The sequence below is a fragment of the Dermochelys coriacea genome, chromosome 1 (genome assembly GCF_009764565.3).
Source record: "Dermochelys coriacea isolate rDerCor1 chromosome 1, rDerCor1.pri.v4, whole genome shotgun sequence".
NCBI classification, from domain to species: Eukaryota; Metazoa; Chordata; order Testudines; family Dermochelyidae; genus Dermochelys; species Dermochelys coriacea.
In genome coordinates, this window is record NC_050068.2 from 59,177,697 (window position 1) to 59,198,492 (window position 20,796).

The window sequence follows — 20,796 nt, forward strand, 5'->3', positions numbered from 1 at the left end:
GAAGCTGCTAGAATCAATTAAGGCAGGCTAATCAGGGCACCTGGGTTTAAAAAGGAGCTCACTTCAGTTTGTGGTATGCGTGCAAGGAGCTGGGAGCAAGAGGCACAAGACGCTGAGAGTGAGAATGTGTACTGCTGGAAGACTGAGAAGTACAAGCATTATCAGACATCAGGAGGAAGGTCCAGAGGTGAGAATAAAACAGGTGTTGGGAGGAGGCCATGGGGAAGTAGCCCAGGGAGTTGTAGCTGCCATGCAGCTGTTACAGGAGCCACCGTAGACAGCTGCAATCAACAGGGCCCTGAGCTGGAACCTGGAGTAGAGGGCGGGCCCGGGTTCCCCTCAAACATCCCAACTCCCTACTTGATACCAGAGGAGCTGAACTGGACTGTGGGTTCCACCAGAGGGGAAGGTCTCTAGCCTGTTCCCCAATCCACTAGGTGGATCAGCAGAGACTGCGGGGATTATTCTTCTTCCTTTCCCCATGCTGGCCAGTGATGAGGCTAACTGAGTGAACGGCAGATTTGAGCCACGAAAGTGGCCAAACTGAGGGCTGCCATGAACCTCTGAGGCGAGAAAATCTGCCAATAAGCGCAGGACCCACCAAGGCAGAGGAGGAACTTTGTCACAATACACATACACACACGCACAGAGTACAAGTTTTAAACAATTTAATACTGTACATAGCAATGATGATTGCGAAGCTCGGATGAGGTAGAAGTCAGAGGGTGGAAGTGTGTGGGATATTTCCCAGGGAATGCCTTACTGCTAAATGATGAACAGGCACTCGGCTGAGCCCTAAAGGGTTAACACGTTGTTAATGTAGCCTCACACTCTACAAGGCAGCACAAATGGAGGGAAGGATACAGCATGGCAAACAGAGACAGAGACACACCACGCGTGACAGAGAGATGTGCAATGTCCTTTAAGTACATTTACCCAACTAAGTACATTGCCTTTTTAAGTAGATCAGTAAGTTGAGACACCAGCTGCTGCCAGCAAGCTCCCTCCATCCTGAGCCTGTCATGTCCCCCCCACCCCTCCCCCCGCTCTATGGAGATGGGGGTAAGCAGGAGAGGAGGGAGACACCCTGACATTAACCCCCCTCTTCCACCACCCCTCCCCCACAGCAAGCAGGAGGCTCCTGGGTGCAGCTCCAAGGCAGAGGGCAGGAGCAACACACAGCAGCGGGGAGAGGGACAGCTGAACTGCCCAGCAATTGATAGCCTGCTGGGCATCTGCCGCACAGGGAACTTAGGGGATGGGGGTGTTGATAGGGGGGCTGCCTGGCTGCCCTGGTTCCAAGCCCCCACCAGCTGGCTCCAACGGGCTGCCTCTTCCTGCAAGCAGTGAACAAAGCAGACGGCTGCCAAACGACGTTATAAGGGAGCATTGCACAACTTTAAATGAGCATGTTCTCTAATTGATCAGCAACATAACAACGTTAACTAGAAGGACTAAGTGAGGAGTTACTGTATTAGTAGTATGTACAGAACAAGGTCTTATCTACTAAAGCTAAGGATTAGCTTCTTAAAATAGCTAGTTATGTTAATATAAAATAGTTATGTGAAGGTTTTGACTTGGAGCAAAAGCCAAGAAATTCAAAGGTAAGTCTTCTCTCTGCATTTAAGTCATACAACTGAGATTAGAATTTCTGAGAGTCTCATGTGTATGTGCTGTTAATATTGCAAACTTCACTGGTATGTAAGACATAAAATAGTACCTTAAGAATAGAGTGGCTGCCTTACCTCCATATTCACTTATTTTAACATCAGTTTAAGTCAGAACCTTTTTAATTTAACATAGTATTAACTCAATTTCCTTTTCCAATCAACAGATCTGGATAACTTATAACCAAGAGTTTTAAAAGAAGTGGCTACGGAGCTCTCTGGACTGCTCATGTTCATTTTTAATAAGTCTGGTTAAAGTGGTGAAATTATAAAGGACTGGAAGAAAGCTGATGTTGTGCCAATATTGAAAAAAGGTAAATGGAATAGCCGAAATAACTATAAGCCTGTTGGCCTTAAAGGCAGCAAACACATGGCGACAACTCAGCTTTTTCTCAGGATTATAGCTGGAGTTCAATCCCAGAATCCTGTAAAGGCCTTAACTTCACCTACTAACCAACATTTTAAAAAGTTGCCATATCATCACTGATATTTTAACCTGAGTTAGCTAGCACACCTTTTTTTGCAGTGTAGACACACCCTAAGAAACTAGAATACAACACAACGTCAACCTGGAAAACTCTAAATGGACTCAAAACTGGCCTCTGGCTCTCAAAATGTAATTGTAAACAGGGAATCTATATCAGGCAGACATATTTCTAGTGGGCTTCTTCTAGGAAAATAGCCCATATTAGGCCTAACTGAACTAATTTTTAACTGAATTTTGATATTAGCATGAGCAATGGGCCCAATGCACATAACAAAAAAGAATGAACTTATGAGAAAGAAGGATTATTTGTGTTAAACTTGAAGTGACCCTTTCTAATACCAGTGTAATTTTATTTAAGGTTTGGGAAATAATCTGCATGAATCAGATCCCACCAAACTGGTTGGCTTAAGGTAACTTCTCTACACACACATACGCATCATAAAAAGCTTTTTATGTCTACTTTAAGATGAGATTTGATGTGGAGCTGTCAAGTGGTGCCATTACCATAGAACACTTGATTACCTGTTCTGTTCATTCCCTTTGGGACATCTGACATTGGCTACTGTTGGAAAACAGGATACTTGGCTAGATGGACCTTTGGTCTGACCCAATATGGCCATTCTTATGTTCTTGAGAGGGAAACAATGGCACCTTCAACATACTAAAATGACCACTTACAAATATTTGCATTCGTTTCTGTTAGCTTAATGACTACAATTATTTCAAAGCAAAATTGGATTTCTTTGTGACCTCAAAGCATCACAACAATATAAAAGGAAAACAAAATCTATTAACACACGTATACAGGTATAATTTAAATGTAATAGCGCTGGTAACATTTCTAGTCATCATCTTCATCTTGTTCATCATTATGATCTCTGTCAAGAATGTGTGGGTTACCACAATCTTCACTGCCTTAGCATGTGCACAGTTCTGTGCAGGGAAGATTATTCTTACTACAGACAGTTGATTGTGCAGTGACCCCGACTGGCACAGTCACAAATAAGGTGTTGTTGAAGCTCAGATGCCACTGGGCCCTTGAACAATACAGGACGTAGTTCATCATCCACATTTTTCCATCCGTGTGGCAACAGTGACCCGATATCTGGTTTGCCTATGTGTGAGGACATCCAAACCTTTGTTTGCCAAAATGCTCTTTTGACACGTTCTTCAAAACTGTCCTCACATGGTAGGAGTTTGGCCAGTGATTTGTCCTTTTGGATGGCTAGATTGAGGTGCAAGCAATTCAGGTCTCTGTGGGTTTCCTTTTTCTTCCCTCGCTCTTGTCAGACACTACTGCTACCAACTTCCTTGTTGCAGAAACAGCTTGTCCAGCACACTCTCCCAATTTGATCTGCAATACAAGCTGCATATATATCAGAATCCACGAAAAGGTCAAGCGATCCTGCATCTCCCCAAAATTTCCCTAAACATGCAACAAAACAGCACAGGCTGTGTAAACCACCCAGGCAAATCACATTGGTATAAATTTCATTTAGGAGAATCCATTTCACTTGCTGAGCAACAGCAAACAAGGTCTGAACCGCATGTTGCTGTCCTAGAGCTATTCCTATTTCTTAATTTCAGCATTGTGGTATAAACTGCGGCCATGTCAGCTGCTTGGCATCCACAGTAGGTGCATATGCAACTTCTCTGTTGCAAGTTTGCGGTTTAAACCAGTCCAAAATGGAATCACTTTAGTGTGAACATCATCAATGTAATTTGGAATTGGTAGGACGTCACAAGGCAATAGTCTTAAGACACCAGGAGAGATCTCAGACATGGTCCATTTGTAAGCAACAAGGGTTTATATTTTCAAGTTCTTTTTCACAGCAACTCCATTCTGGATATGCGATAGGTTTTTCAAATGCTGCACACTGCATAAATTATTCTGATTGCCCCTCAAAAATAAAAAAGAAAAGGAATACTTGTGGCACCTTAGAGACTAACAGATTTATTTGAGCATAAGCTTTTGTGAGCTACAGCTCACTTCACCGAATGCATCCAATGAAGTGAGCTGTAGCTCACGAAAGCTTATGCTCTAATAAATCTGTTAGTCTAAGGTGCCACAAGTATTCCTTTTTTTTACGAATACAGACTAACACAGCTGCTACTCTGAAACCTCAAAAATAAGTGACTTTTCTTTTCCACACTTCAGTGATATTTCTTGTGATGCTGGACTATCTGCAGACTGTTCCTAAAATACTTCTCTAGCCATTGAATGGAAGGTCTCTATGTTGATGTCTATGTTATCTCCTTCATGGATGAGATTTTCACCAGCACAAAGTGGTACAATTCCATTTGGAATGAACATATGTCCCTGGAGTCTTTCTACTTTAGTTTTTGCAGCACCAGTGATAAACCACCTCAGCTCATTGTAATTCATGCAGAATCCATGAAGGTGTAGTATGTCAATCAAATTGTGAGACCCAAACTCAGAGTGCAACTGTGCAGCCAGACTGATGTGCAGTGGTGTCAATTTTGAAATTGTTCAATAGTATGCACTCCACAATTGTCAAGCACCTTATAAGACTGTCTTCTGAAGTATGATACTCATTGTTGGCTGAATTATAAGCCTCTTTACCAACCGAAGGACAAACTCCTACACAAACAGGGGCACAAAAATAGCTGACCTCTGCAAATTACTATCACCTGACCTTGAATGGAATGGAATTGCAGAACCATAGTATTTTTCTAATCTTGCCTGTAATTTGCTATTGGAGCAGCTTGCAGTTTCTACATCTGAGGGAAGATGGACTAACTTTTTAGCAGCTTGGACTGGAGAAGAGCCTTCTTGTTATAGATAAGATCACTATCTCTCTCTTCAATCAGCTGATAAAATGCAATGTCATAAGATGACTATTGCTGCAGTATAACCAGATTGTTTTGCTTTAAGATTAGTTTTAATCAAGTAGAAAGCATGGCATGTTGAGTGATAAACTGCATCCTTAGCAATCAAGTATACGACAGATATTCTGCACAAAATGTCATCTCCTTTTTGAGGTGCTGTCTCCCTTAGATAAGTTGCTCTCTCAAATGTTTCTCTTTTATGATGTTTCTTGTCTTTCGTGTGTGTTGTTCTCAAGCAAACAATGCAACAGATCCAATCACCAAAGGATATACTTGCTCTGGTGGTTATAGAAGCAGGTGAACATGATGCTGTCTGATCAGATTTAGTCTGTTTTCTTTCCCGTGTTCAATTCAACTTTGACATGTGCCAAATTCAGCTGGCTTGTGAATTTTCTGAAAGCAGCTCCTGTAATAACTGGTTGGACATAGATTCATAGATATTAAGGTCAGAAGGGACCATTATGATCATCTAGTCTGACCTCCTGCACAAGGCAGGCCACAGAATCTCACCCACCCACTCCCGCGAAAAACATCTCACCTATGTCTGAGCTATTGGAAGTCCTCAAATCGTGGTTTAAAGACTTCAAGGAGCAGAGAATCCTCCAGCAAGTGACCCGTGCCCCATGCTACAGAGGAAGGCGAAAAACCTCCAGGGCCTCTCCAATCTGCCCAACCCCAAATATGGCGATCAGCTGAACCCTGAGCATGTGGGCAAGATTCACCAGCCAGAGACCGAGGAGAGAATTCTCTATAGTAACTCAGATCCCACCCCATCTAGCATCCCATCACAGGCCATTGGGCCTATTTCCATGAATAGTTAAAGATCAATTAATAGCCAAAATCATGTTATCCCATCATACCATCTCCTCCATAAACTTATCGAGTCTAATCTTAAATCCAGACAGGTCTTTTTCCTCCACTGCTTCCCTTGGAAGGCTATTCCAAAACTTCACTCCTCTGATGGTTAGAAACCTTTGTCTAATTTCACCCAACCTAAAAAACTCAGCCAGTAGTCATCCATACAACTAATCTCTCCTGGCTTCCGCTGCCAGAATCACCGAATTCTGTTCAGCACTGGTAGCTTTAGGTAGTTTTGCATTCTTTTGATTTTCTTGACAAACAACGCATTTTCCAAATTTGTGGCAAGTCCTGTTCTTTCAAGTACGTTTTAAGGCGCTTGTCCTCGAAGTCTTCATATACTGCAACTTCTCTGTAGAGGTAAAATTCCCAAAGTATATTGTTAGCATTACCACCATCACCGTTTTTCATTTTGTACAAGTACACAGATTTGTGCTACAGAAAATATAAATTAGATCTATGTTAGCATCAGAACTGACATTTTTGTACTGACCTATGTATAAGCATCACTAAACTAAAAAGCTACTTTCTATAATATTTCAAAGGCTTGTACTGCATGAACAGGCAATTGCAAATTAAAACATTCTACCAGGCAGATCAGGTGTAACATCATATGTACAAAAGCTTACAAATAGAGAAGCATTACATTAGGAATGTATATATGCATTTACGTCTACACACTATGCAGTACAAACTGTGGGCACACAATCTACCTCTACTAGTCCACAACCTTCAGTGAGAGATGGGTCTGGTCAGCAAGTTTCAACTGAAAAATATAGAAAACTATAATAATCGCTTGTGAGATACTTTGAAATTAAGAATATATTATTTGAAAACATTTAATGTTAGTATCCTGAAAAATACTGGTATTTGCCATTTAGATTATATGCTAAACAGCTTCATTTCTAAAAAAGTTTGCCCATGCAAAACCAATACAAATCTTAATACACTGTCATTTGATAATTATGACCAGTAAACACCACATTAAAGTACTGAAATTAACTAAACAATAAAAACTAAAGTCAGTCATACTGCAGTGTTTCTGGAACTATGCAAAAAGACACACATTTTGGGTACTATTGTTTCACAACTACAGGCATACAGCATACATAAAATCTTTCAAGTGATAGATAGATAGATAGATAGTGATAGATCTGGGTTTGTGTAGGGTGGGTATAGTAAACTCATAAAATATGGTCCTTTTTTCAGAATTGTCGCACATCTATTAAGAAAACTGGTTAATTGGGTATTAGGTACAGTAAATAATTGGTTAGAAAATGCTTAGCCCAGTAATTGGGGAAAAAAAAATAAGATAAGGAGGAAAACTGATGAGAGCAGACTGCAGCCCTAAATTGCTTCAGCTGATTTTAACTAAGGTTCAATAACTCGCACTGATACTTGTTTTTTATAGTGTATAAAAGACAAGGTTTTCTGGGAGTTCTTTGTCAGAACTTTTCCTTATCCCTCTGGAGCTTTTCCTTACCCTTCACACCATAATGGGATGTCTCCCAGGCCTAATCTGGTTGTAAGTATTCAGCCAATGCTTATAATTATATTGTTGCTAAGACAGAGAATATAAGGATATATGTGCTTATATCTATATTCTAGATGTAACCAACACCAAGTGACCTTCAGACTAATAAAGGAATGCTTCTATGAAAACAGTCAGGGTAATCCTTAATGAGTTTATTAGGAAAATTATTTCCAACACTCCTATATGGATCAGTTCCTGGTCCTATGCTAGTTAATATTTTTATCAACAATCTGGAAGAAAACAAAATCATTACTGACAAAATTTCCAGATGACACAAAGACTGAGTGAGTGGTAAATAATGAAGAGATGTGGTCACCAATTCAGAGCCATCTGGATCAGCTGGTTATGCTGGGAACAAGCAAACAATATGCATTTCAATATGACCAAATGTAAAATCATACATCTGTGAACGAAGAATATAAGCAATACTTAAAGGATGGGGACTATCCTCAGAAGCAGAACTCTAAAAAAAAAAAAAAAATTGACAGGGGGGCCGTGGCGGATAATCGGTTGAAGAGGAGCTCCAGGCTGTGACACTGAAGCTAAAAGAGAATACAATTCTTGGACGTTTAGCCAGGGGAATATCAGCAGGAGTAGAGGTGGTTATGATCTCTATATTTGGCGGAAGTGCAACTTCTACAGGAATAATGTATCCAGTTCAGGTGTCCACAATTAAAGAACGATGTTGAAAAACTGGGAGAGGGTTCAGAAAAGGATTGGGGAAAATGCCTTCTAGTAGTGAGATTCAAGGAACTTATCTGTTTAGTTTATCAAAGAGAAGGTTAAGGGTATTCGATCAGTCTATAAGTTCCTATATGGGAAGTGGAAATTTGATAATGGAGGGCTCCTCAGTCAAACAGACAAAGGCATAACAATATCCAATTACTGAAAAATGAAGCTAGACAAATTCAGACTAGAAATAAGGCATACGTTTTGAATAGTGAGAGTAACTAACCACTGGAAGAATTTACCCAGCATGGTTGTGGATTCTCCATCACTGAAAATTTTTTAATCAAGACTGGATATTTTTGTAAGAGATATGCTCTAGTTCAACCACAGGTATTGGACTTGAAGCAGGAATTAAATCAGGAAAGTCCTACAGTTTGTGGTAAGCAGGAAGTTATACTAGATGATCACAATTGGTCTCTTCTGGCCTTTAAATCTATGAATTTTTATTATGCTGTTGCTCTTTTCTTTTCCTTTAAATATGAAGGTCAGCTTTTTTACTTGCTGTATTATTTTGATGTAAGGGAACCAGATTTACAGAAGTTCAATTGGACTTAATTCTCAGAAATACATGCTGAATTTAAAACAAAGGCACCACAAAGCATTGCTAATAATCACTGACAACATGAGGTACTTTATTTTCCTTATACTTCTTCTCTTTCTATTTTTTCTACCTAACAACTATTTCCATGATTTCTACATCTTGTAATTTTGGTTGATTTTTCAGTTACCCATCCTCACAATATCTTTCCTTGTCAAAACACATCAGTTCCATTTTAACATTTTCACAAGTTGGTGTTTAAATGGTACTTAATAATACTAGTAAATGCTTTATATTGTAGAATTTGTAATATGACAAAATCAGTAGTGTGATACCTCAAGTTAAATTGTACTTTAGTACATTAGAATTAGTAATTGTACATTAGAAGAGGAGAAAAAACTAGCCAAGTTTTAGAAATTTCCAAAAATTATCTTTTATTGGACCAACTTCTGTTTGTGAAAGGGACAAGTTTTTGAGCTATACCAGAGCTCTTCTTTAAGTCTGGGAAAGGTACTCAGAGTCATAGTTAAATTCACGGTGGAGCAGCTTGTTAAGAAGCATAAGACCAACATGGCTACAACACTGCAAACAAAAATGATCTGAAATAGCTTTACTACCTAAAATAATGTCACTATTCTAACATCAGCCATCTCAAAAGTGCTGTAGTCCCAGCACTGCATTAGTACAATGCCTCTGATTCTAGTCTTTATGGTTAACAAAAGAAACAACTGGAAATTAAACCTATTACCAGTCCAGAATGAATATCACCAGCCCTGCACTTCAAACCATGTAATTCTGAGGCTTGGAGAGTTTTAAAGCCAACTGTATAAAAATTGCGTAAAAGTCTGAAATATTATTAGGTATTTTGAGAGGGACGGATTAGTAAGCAGAATGCAGGTGCTATCATTTATCTCAAAGATACCACCACAACATAAGTCACAAAAAACTCTGCCACAAGCAAGTGGATTCATATATTTCAATGCCTTCATCTACTGAAAAGTTAAAAAAAAAAAAAAAAGCAAAGTTAATTTGCAATTAGTTAACATATTAATTCAAGTATTACTCTTAGTTTTTCAACACTGACAACAAGCTCAGCATTGTAAAGAACATATTTTCAGACCAAGAGATCCATAACTCAGTGACCTCCAGGCTTGACTACTGCAACTCATATCTAGAAATTAAACCATATGCCCTGAGAAAACTACAACTGATACAAAAGACAGCAGCTTGTCCACTTAGTGAGACAAATTACTGTGAGCATATCATCCTGGTATTCTGCTGTCTACTCTACCTCCCCGCTGCGAGGAGTTCAAGTTCTCTGTCCTGACATTCAAAGCCCAGCATGGGATCGTCGGTAGCTACCTCAGATCACAATTCCCTCAGGCTCAGGACCTCCCAAAACAGCTGTGCTCCACTGAAACTGTCAGCAGACTTGTGATCATGAGAGTTAGAATTTTCACAGGTTTCAGAGTAGCAGCCATGTTAGTCTGTATTCGCAAAAAGAAAGGGAGTACTTGAGGCACCTTAGAGACTAACAAATTTATTTGAGCATCAGCTTTCGATGAAGTCAGCTGTAGCTCACGAAAGCTTATGCTCAAATAAAAGAATTTTCACAGGCATTGCTAAATAGGAAACTCACTTTCTCCAGATCCAGGAATGACTATAGACCTCATCACGTTCACAACTATATGCAAATCTCATTTTATCTGGCGCTCTCTCTCAGTAAAGTCTTCATACACAAGTATAAAAATAATCTTACTATTTCTCCTACAGCCTGGGATGGAAGGAACAAAGATTGTTATTGTTATTTCTATTTTTAAATATGTTGAGGTGTTCAGACACTATGGTGATCAGTACCATACAAGGAGAGAAAGAAAAAGGCATGCTGGCCAACAAGTCAGCCTGAGAATAAACAAGACCACCACATAGGGTAGAAATACAGTCAATGCACAAGACTTCCCAAAAGGGTATGTTTACTCACAACCATAGCAGAAAGGAACTATTCTTTGAGATGATACTGTGTTAAGACTGAGAAATTCCTTAAAACATATTCAACAAGCCTCTTTGATATGAGTGAATAAACTCTGATGGGTTTGCTACACCCCAAAGTCTAATTGGGAGGCATTGTAGTCCAGTGGACTGCAGCTAGAACCAAGAGACTTGGATCTATTTCTGTCTCTGCCACTGACCTATTCTGTGAATTTGAGCAAGTCCTTTCTCTCTATGTGCTTCCCCATATGCTAAAAGGAGATAAAGATACATGGGGCTAGATTTAGAAGAGTATTTAGGTGCCTAATGATGCAGATGGGCAGCTAGTGGGATTTTCCAAAAGTGCTACAGATACTTACGAGTTTAAATCCTATTGATTTTCAATGGGAGTTGGGTGCCAAATTTATTTAGGCACTTGTAAATGTCACTAGGTGCCTATCACCTTGATAAGTCTGGCCCTTGCCCTCCTTACAAAACAAAGCACTTTAAGGTTTACAGATGAAAAGCACTGTAAGAAGCAAGTCTTATTCCTACTTAACACTCCAAATTTCAAGTCTCAAATTTAAATAAAAATGATAAAGATTTGTTTGATCAGAGGACTGCCAATATTTTGGGACTCAGGGAGGATGGCCTGGCACCCACATTCCCAATCCCTGAAGGAGGAGCCACATGCAGCCAACAAACTAGGACAACTCAAACTGACTAGAACTCAGCTTGTTAACTGCAAGAGCAACACTTACCTCTCAGCGACAGATGTTTAACTCTACTTAATAAATTCTAACTACAAGGGCCAGCCTGGCTAGCTAGGCTAGGTCTCTCAATATTGCAATACTGTTAACTGAACCTAGCTTTTAAGTACTGATTTTTTAAAATTTTGTTTTCAATGTCAAACAAACCTTTCTTTATTTGAGCTAACTGGCTTATTTGGCACTAATGGAATGTAATGCAGTTTACAAGCCCCACATTTGGCCAGAAAGAATTAAAAGACCATATTGGGCGCAGGTAGCCCTCCCCTTCCAGCCCTGAAGAGGCTGCTGCAACCAGAGGGGTTTAAAAGGGATCAACCCAATTTAGCAGGGTGAGCCTCGAAAGAAAGACAGACCCATCCTGAAGGCTCCTGCCAAAGGCACTGGAAAAGCCTCCCTGAGGGAACAGGTCTATATGCTGAGCCCTGTTGTAGCTAATAGCTTGGTTTCTTTTACCTTAATTGGGACCAGAAGCTGACGAAGGAAAGCAGTGGTAGGAAATGACCCAGGGAAGGTAACTCAGAGGACCCTTTCTCCCCCGAGGCCAAATGCTGTTGATCCTCCTAGGGCCTGGGCTCCCTCATCACTGCCTCCATTACTGGGTGGATGCTAACCACTAGGCCTCTGAGCCCATCAATGACCCTATTACATCGATATTTACAAAAGAATCCTAAACTCTGACCTTTGAGGAGGCTGGAATGGGGAGTGGAATTCAAAGGTGTGGACACAGGGACTAGTCTCCCAAAAAGTGAGCAAAAACCACTGGCTGCGGTCAGCAAGAGTACAGTTAGGAACAGAGGTGGCATCAGCATCTTATGCCATTCCATCCTTTCATGTGGTCATCCTACTACATACAAGACCAGCCTTAGGGTTTTGGGAAGAGAATAATTTCCATTTTTACAAATATCAGTAATACCATCAGCTTTCTCTCCTGCTTCTTGTGCTGGCTTTAATATATACTTGTCAACATTTTAAAATTAGAATTAAGTGGACATGCCTGCACATAAATGCATTATTCACCTGTTAATTTTGTGTTATTTTCTCTGTCTCCAGTGTTGGACTACCTAATCCTAAATAGCCAACAATATTAACATAACTTAACTGCTCAAAATCCCACCCTCTTTCTTCTAATTTAGAGATGTAAGATTTCTCTCAGAATATAAAATTCAACTAGTCAAACTTACGTAGGTCTCTTCTTGCTTATTTACTTCTTCCAATTCTTTATTCTCTTTTCTCTTCTTCCATTCTATCCATCTTCATGAATTTTCTGTCATTACTCTCTAATGCTGTTTTCTTTGAAAAGCTGGTTTTCATTCATACTCATAACCATTCTCCCGTTCAGGCCCACATTATGTTGCCTCATTGCCTTTCTTCCTTTTATTCTATACCTTGCACTTCCACAAATTTTCATTTCACTCTCTCACACTTGGTCCTTCCTGTGCTCTACTGTCTCTCCGTCTCCTCACCTTCCTCTAATTCTAATATTTAGCACAGCACTCTATAAGCATTGATTAATTAATAGTTACATAGTCACTGTGAGGATATTACCTATTATTGTCCTCATTTTACAGATGGGAAAAAAATTGACCACAAAGTGATCTGGAGTCTGTCCCAAAAGAGGAAGTAACATGGTCACAAAGGCTAGCTGTAGGAGAATGTAAGAGGGACTTGCACAGGTGTTATTGGGGGGGAGGGGAGGGGGGAGAAATCTGTGACAAGCTTTAAACATTAGCCATCAGCTTGTACTACAAAATATTCAAGGCTCAGTAACAAAAAGGTCTAATAGGTACTTTTTAAAAAGGATTTGTTTCGCCTTGACATTTATGGGGTCCCAAAACCTGAAGGGAGGACATCTACCATGGGCCCCAAACGAAAAGGAAAATTACTTCAAAAGGGCTAGGCTGTGATTACAAATCACTAGCAGCCTTTTTACTTCCAAATGGCTCCTTTATACTGAAAGATCTTCTATGAAAGATAGCCCTTCAGAAAAAAGAAACCTTAAGATGTTGATACAGGACTGTCTAGACTAAAAGTAATGTCAAGACGTTTCAGTCTAAAACAGCAATACTGTTTTGACAGTTGGGCAAACAATATTGGACTTCCATTTATTTACTTGATATGATTTTTTCCACTTTATACATTTCTGTATTTCCCTTAAGCTTTGGTTTTGATGGCTCTGTAATAATCATAATTTATTTCTCTCAACTTCCCTCCCCTCACTGTTCCAATAAATTTAGAGTAATATTTATATAAAAGCTACACGGAGCAAGGTTAAAAGGCCTTAAATAAACGTAAGAAACCTGCAGTAAAAGGATTAAACATCAAACATCTAGGCATAAGAGAAAATCACAGATGCACTATCAGTCTTATGATTAATTCCTGAAATGTGAACGCTCTTGCTCAAATCATTCTTATTTTGGTTTTATACAAAGTTTGATTTTTTTTATATTATCATGTGGTGGATTATAATTTGCCATATACTCTTATAATTTGATTAAATTACAGTAATTTTTGTTGAATGAAGCTTTTTGTGCAAAGCCCAATTTATTCATTTTATTCAGTGTCCATTCAGGGCAATAATTATGTTCTCTCTGGATGAGTGGAGAAGAGTGGGTATTTGGAAAGGGAAGGAAGCCAGAGAGGAAGTGAATAGGACCTATCAAATATCCATACTTTTTTTTTCCGCCCCTATAACTTATTCAACAAAAATCTTAGAGAAAGCTGGTTGGGGAAAATGGGTTTTTATTTGGATTGTCTGATTGTTTACTCCTCCCCAGAACAACCTACATCCAACTTAAATGGAGTTGACTGACCATCTAGTGATCTAATTAGCAAAATTACCAGAAACAGAGCATTGTGAAGAGCAACTAGGATAGCAAAGGAGGAAATTAATCAGAATAAATTAAAGTAATTAAATGTGTATAGTTTTTATAAAAAGAAGCTGTGGGAAATCTGATTTTGTGGGGAAACATTTTTAATTAATGGATAACTGAAACCAGTTTCAACATAAGAAAAAAATTAAATGGTCAGTTCATCTAAGGAGTGGAGCTAACTTCTAAGAAGGGTTACAAAAAGTACTACAAATTATTGTGGTTTAACAAGCATCATCTTGGACTAAACTCAAATGAAAAGCAATGTAGAACTTGTTAAGCCTTAACATATTTAAAATTTATAATAAAAACCATCAAAAATACATTTTTGAGATTCTGTAGAAGAGAATCCTCAGAGCCAAACTCTTATATGTCAGATTTCAATCAAAAGTGCTCATTAAAAGCTCAATAAAGAACACTTGAAATCGATCTCCTAGGGAACAGAGGGTGAGTGTGAGCAGCCCCAGTCATCATAAGAGAATATAGAAAGCAAAATCACATTTCCTCTTGTAACTTAGTTATTTGAAGATAGTTTCAAATTAATGGTTTTGCCTGGGCAGCATTGCACGGGAATAACCATTTTAAAAACATGGTATAGAGTCCTGCTGATTTACAGAGAATTTTAAGCAACTTAAAAAAAAATCATGTTTCCACCTGTTCCAAATTAGCCTAGTAACTATGTTTAAATAGTTTTGTACCTTTTTTAAATGGTTTTGTTAACCAATTTAAAAAAGCAAGTCCCACTTCCTGCATTCCTTTACTCACACAAGTAATCCTATTCATGTGTGCAATCCTTACACTGAAATCAATGGGATCATATGGGTATTAGTTACACAAGAAAAGGTTTGCAGTCTCCAGAAATATAGTCAAGACTCACAAGAAGAGGTTATAGTAACTGACAGACACAGCCATGGTTGCACATCTAAAGTAACTTTTCTTTTTATAAACTAATATGCTTCTAGCTTTCCCAGTGGTTGTGTGGAATATAATTACATACTCACTCTAGAAGTATATGATTAGTGTGCCACTGTCTTTTGCATAATCCAGTCTGTAATACAAGTGATAAGAATAGCATTTATTTTTGAAACTTCTTGTGCAATGCAGCCACACTAATGTGGTTTAGAAAATCTAACCAGAAACTTTATATAAAAAGAGAGACTTTGCTATGCCCTAAAAGGCTTTTTGTAATGTACATCCCTGAATACTTCACATCCAATAAAGAACCTGAAAATTCAGTTTACTGACTCATTCAGTTCTTAAGCAGAAAAATTCCCAAACGAATAGCAGTATATTAAATAATTTTAAATTGTTTAGACCTTTAATAGTTTTCAAATGAAGAACACTTTCAGATATTTCAAAAATACATCCTATTTAATATCCTTAGTTCTATTGTCCTTCATATTAATATTGCACATTTATACCGGATTCTCATTCATACCTGGAGTCTAGTCCTACTGCAGTGAGAGTTGACTTTAATGGGAGTTTTGACATTGACTTCAGTAGGAGCAGGTATGCCCATAGTGAGTAAAGGTAGCTTTGAATATTGCTTTAAAGAGCTCTCTGCAATATCTACTAAAACAAGTTTAGAGTGGTAAAAAACCAACTTTGAGTCATTTTTAAAGATATATAAATATCAAGACCAATCTTCATATAAAAATGTTATGTAATTAGAATACTTCATACTAGTTATGATTTTTTGTTAGATGTCGATTTTTTGTTAGATGTTAGAAACCCTGTAAATTAAATCCATGCATTTACAAGCATTTTTAAAAAGGAGTATTAAAGGAATACTGCCAACTAGTTAGCCCTCAGAAGTTCATTTTATCTAGAAGACTTGGGGGGTTTTTTGCACAAGACTGCTTTAAAAAGTTAAATTTCCATGTTTGATTTAAAATGAGAAGTGGATTTTTGATTTGAGCATTACCCCAAATGCTTATAACCAAACATTGTGCTGGTGAAGGATAGTCAGGAAGTGAAAATGACTAGAGTCTATTTTCATTATCCAATTTGAGTGACAAGCAAGTAAAACAAAAGCAAAACACAAAAGGAAAAAAAACCCAAAATTTTCCAGTTCTAGTAGTCTGGGTTGTTTAACTACATAAATAAGGATATTCGTTTCTTTAAATATGATTTTTAACCAAAATATGTACCTTTAAGAAAACACTTGAGGGTATTTTACTCTTTATGTATGATATTTCATCTAGTAACCTCATTTACTTAAGGAAACTTGGTACAATAAAGTTGACGATAAGCAACCTCAATCTTTGCATAAGTTCTTTACCAACATTAAACAATAAAAACTTTGTAAATATACATGCACGTGACACAGATGGTTTATATACTTCCATTCTGCAAAGACATTTTTCAGCACCATTTTCAGCCAAAACATTTGAATAAATTTTACTAATACTCTGTGCCCTAATTGCATCTAAAGGATGTCATAAAAAATTATCTGTATTTTGCATTTTCTATCTTGGCCATAAGCTTCCAAAAATATAGGAAGCAATTTGAGTTCTTTATACAGTCCCACATTTTGCTGAAGAAAAACATCCATGATGAAATTTGAACTTAAGAAATATTTTGCTTAGGCTATTTACATTAGTCACACTTTGCAGCTTACATTTCATTATACCTGGCTAAAACACAGGGAGCATGTTCAGGAAGCACCCTTGAGAATCTTTTATTATAAGGTACCTGTGGTTTCAGATTTTGCTGAAAACTTATGTTAAGAAATGTGCAACTGAGAAATCTCTGATCCCAGGAAGATGCTGCCAGGGTGCAGACAAGGTTTTACTTCTTTGCAAGTCCCCTATTACTCACATCTCTGAGCTTAAAGCTCCTGTCTCCCTGGGCTATGAATTTTAAAACAAGCACCAAAGTTGAAGTACTCCAAAAAGAAAGTCGAAGTGATTATCTGCCAAAAGGTAAAAGTAAAATTTAATAAGTACAACATAACTGCTGCAAAAGAGCATTGTACTTACATAATGTACATTTAAGGAGGGTGAGACAAAAATTAGTCACAAAAATGTTCTGTAAGAATTAGATGGCCTGGTCATACATATCCTCCAACTGTTCATATGTTCTGCTTTTGTAAAGCAACTAGTGAAACAACTGACTGCCCCTCCAGAAATATCAACCCATGACATAACTCACAAAACAGGCTGTTCACTTTAACAGGTTACAACATGCTGTAAAGATATGCAGATATGTATTTAAAAAAAATTAAAGTAACTCCCCTAAAAAGGATCAGGTTACAAAGACATATCATAAAGAGCAAACTCTGCTCTTTCAAAATCAAGATACAGACTGCTTCTGTAAACTCCATGTATATCAAGCAAAATCAGGATGAAAATCCCCTTCTATGTTGTGTTTTCTGCAAACATATTACCTAGTTAAAATGTTACAAGAGTACATACCCACACTGCAGCACATAAAAAGCTTCAAACCAGTATGTTCAAATGATTTTTTTTTTAAATACAAACTTCAACTAAACAATTTTTTTAGGAAGCGTAAGCCTATGGCAAACATGTACATGTAATACCCGTAACAGTGTACATTAAATGCTGTATACATCGCATGTAAACATTTGTGCATTCATGCACACACACGATACATATACAAATATTACAGGTATGTGTGGTCAATACATAAGTGATTTCACAATACCTAATTAACTCATTGCTACCCAAAGACCAATAGCTTAATAGGATTTAAATAAAGATTAGAAATTTACAAGGCTAGATATATTTGAAAAAAAATGAGGATTGGGTTTTGTTTTATGCTGTGAACAGGAAGGATGTAAACCCCAATGCTTCAAAGGACAGCCCAAACACCAACTCCTCTACAAACAAGTTATCCGCTACAGGGTTTCTTGCATCTTCTACTATCAATGACAAAATACTAGAGTGGATGGATCATTTGTCTGATCCAGGATGATAATTAATATATGTATAAATTTCCTATTATATATTTCACCTATTCCATAGGTACAACTCCCTTGAAGCACTGAAACTAATCATTCTGAGAACCAGTCACCAGCAGCAGCCACCACAGACAAAGCTAAGGAACTACTAAAGGTGAAACCTGGTCTGGGTCTAAAAAAGATACATACTCCTTCTTCATGAAAAAAATTATAGTGCTTGTTCTCTGCAGGAGAGATAGAAATGTATGTGATCCCAATGTGTGGATACAATACTGGGTGGTTATGTGGGCCTCAATAGGTATAGGTGTATGTGCCCTTGTGTGTATGAGTGGGTAAGTATGCAGGTGATGTACGTAACCCCAAATGTGTGTAGGTACAGGTCGAACCGCTCTAATCCAGCACTCCCTGGTCTGGCAACATCTGTGGTCCAGCATAGGTACTGACTCAGTGAGTGCTCCAGGGCTGGAGCACCCATGGGGAAAAATTACTAGGTGCAGAGCATCCACTGTCGCCAAGCTCCCTCCTTCTCACACGCCAGCAGCCCTGTGCTTACCAACTCCTCCTCCTCCCTCCCAGCACTTCTGGAGTGCCACGAACTCCTGATTCGCGGCATGTAAAATCCGGGTGGGAGGGGGAAGACCTGGTGCCAGCGGCTGGGACCCCCGGCAGGCATCGAAGCCCCTGATTGGGAAGCCATGCTGGGTGCAAAGCCTGGGGGTGCTGCCTATGGAGAGCCACTGGCACCCTACTTCCTGCGCCTATGGCGACCCTGCATTGATCTCCCATAGTTCAGAAAATTCCCTGGTTCAGCACCAGTCAGGTCGCAAGGGTGCCGGACTAGAGAGGTTCAACCTGTATTTACGTCCCCCAGCAGCAGGAGTCTATGTGGGTGGGTAGTCACCCACTCCCCACCAGCTGCAGCACCACTACACAACCAACTTCACTGGGCATATGCAAGAGTGTGAATAGGTAGCCCAAACGTATGGGGGAGGGGCAGGGTTATGAAGGGTTTGTGGAATATATCCCCATACTAAGGGATGAATTACTGATCTACATAGAGGCTACATGGAGGAAATGGGTATAAGCCACTGTGTGGGTTGTGGATGCATGACTACGCTCTGGGATAGTGCATGGCAGGGGGGCCTGCCCCCTGGGTGGATGGCTCTCAGGGGAGGGGGAGTGCATATGGGGGAGCGTACATGTAGAGAGTGGGTTTCATGCAGAAGATACTTGTCTTAGAAGGGTGCATGTTGGGAGGCCTCAGTAGGTATGGGTAGTGCCGGTGGCACATGGGGGAGTTACACGCGGGGAGGGGGGGAGAGAGGGGTGCCCGTCGCCGGGCGGAGGGGGGGTTACACGCGGGGAGGGGGGGGAGAGAGGGGTGCCCGTCGCCGGGCGGAGGGGGGGTTACACGCGGGGAGGGGGGGGAGAGAGGGGTGCCCGTCGCCGGGCGGAGGGGGGGGTTACACGCGGGGAGGGGGGAGCGAGGGGTGCCCGTCGCCGGGCGGAGGGGGGGTTACACGCGGGGAGGGGGGAGCGAGGGGTGCCCGTCGCCGGGCGGAGGGGGGGTTACACGCGGGGAGGGGGGGGAGAGAGGGGTGCCCGTCGCCGGGCGGAGGGGGGGTTACACGCGGGGAGGGGGGGGAGAGAGGGGTGCCCGTCGCCGGGCGGAGGGGGGGTTACACGCGGGGAGGGGGCAGTGAGGGGTGCCCGTCGCCGGGCGGAGGGGGGGTTACACGCGGGGAGGGGGGAGCGAGGGGTGCCCGTCGCCGGGCGGAGGGGGGGTTACACGCGGGGAGGGGGCAGTGAGGGGTGCCCGTCGCCGGGCGGAGGGGGGGTTACACGCGGGGAGGGGGGAGCGAGGGGTGCCCGTCGCCGGGCGGAGGGGGGGTTACACGCGGGGAGGGGGGAGCGAGGGGGAGGAGGCGGGGTGCCTGGGGGGACGCCCGCCCCCGGCTCACCTGCCCGCACGGTGTCGGAGAGGTCGTGGCCGGGCGCGCCCCGCGGAAACTCCTTCAGCTTCCTGGCGCTCAGGCTGAGCCCCCCGGAGTGCGCCGCCTCCTCCAGCGCCCGCTCCAGCGCGCGGCTGAGCGGCAGGTTGTAGCCGAGCTGCGGGGGGTGCAGCGCCCCGGCCGCCGCCAGGCCAGCGGGGAAAGCCTGAGACTCGCCTCCCAGCGTCGCCATCTTCCCGGCCTGGCCGCTGGCCGCGGCTCGCTGGGTGCGCGGGGGCCGCTGGGGACCGGGAGCGGCCCGCGGTGCTGCCGGGGAGGCAGGGGGCCGGCAGGGCGCAGCACGGCGCGGAAGCAGCGGCCGGGACGAGCGCTCCTTCTCCGCTTGCCAGGCGGCGCCGGCCCAGCGCGCATGTCCCGCCGGCTGCCCCCTCCTCGGGCCCGGCTCAGGCAGCGGCGCGGCGGCCCAGCGCCACCTGCCGGCCGCAGCCCGGCGAGCCTGCTCCGAAGCGGTCCTGCCCGCCTCAGGAAACACCCCGTCATTAACCCCCGTCTTACAAATAAACCCGCTCCTGGGACTCGTCTGAGCGCCGGAGTTCAGCGCAGCCCGGGCGAGGGGCTGCCTCCAAAGCGGCTTCTCTGCACCCCTGTGCAAGT

At 41.4% G+C, this 20,796-nt stretch overlaps 1 protein-coding gene and 1 long non-coding RNA gene across 18 annotated transcripts in view; both read right to left on the minus strand.

The window, feature by feature from the left end:
* The window catches only part of LRCH1 (leucine rich repeats and calponin homology domain containing 1), a 236,316-nt gene extending 215,781 nt beyond the window's left edge, over positions 1-20,535 (minus strand). For 4 of the 17 annotated variants that reach the window (XM_043500596.1, XM_043500580.1, XM_043500588.1 and 1 more), the window contains exon 1: positions 20,152-20,529. In XM_043500596.1, coding sequence (XP_043356531.1) covers positions 20,152-20,374 — 223 coding nt within the window. In that variant the 5' untranslated portion in view covers positions 20,375-20,529. Of the gene's footprint in view, positions 1-20,151 lie in introns of all 17 variants that reach the window. The other 13 variants (XM_043500535.1, XM_043500575.1, XM_038410395.2 and 10 more) reach the window with 6 other exon arrangements.
* LOC122457145 lies at positions 1,369-5,598 on the minus strand. Its single transcript, XR_006276518.1, has 3 exons — positions 5,543-5,598; positions 4,277-5,419; positions 1,369-4,055 (listed from the first exon to the last, which is right to left on the minus strand). It is a non-coding gene; the product is annotated as an uncharacterized LOC122457145 (long non-coding RNA).
* Positions 20,536-20,796: the final 261 nt, after the last annotated feature.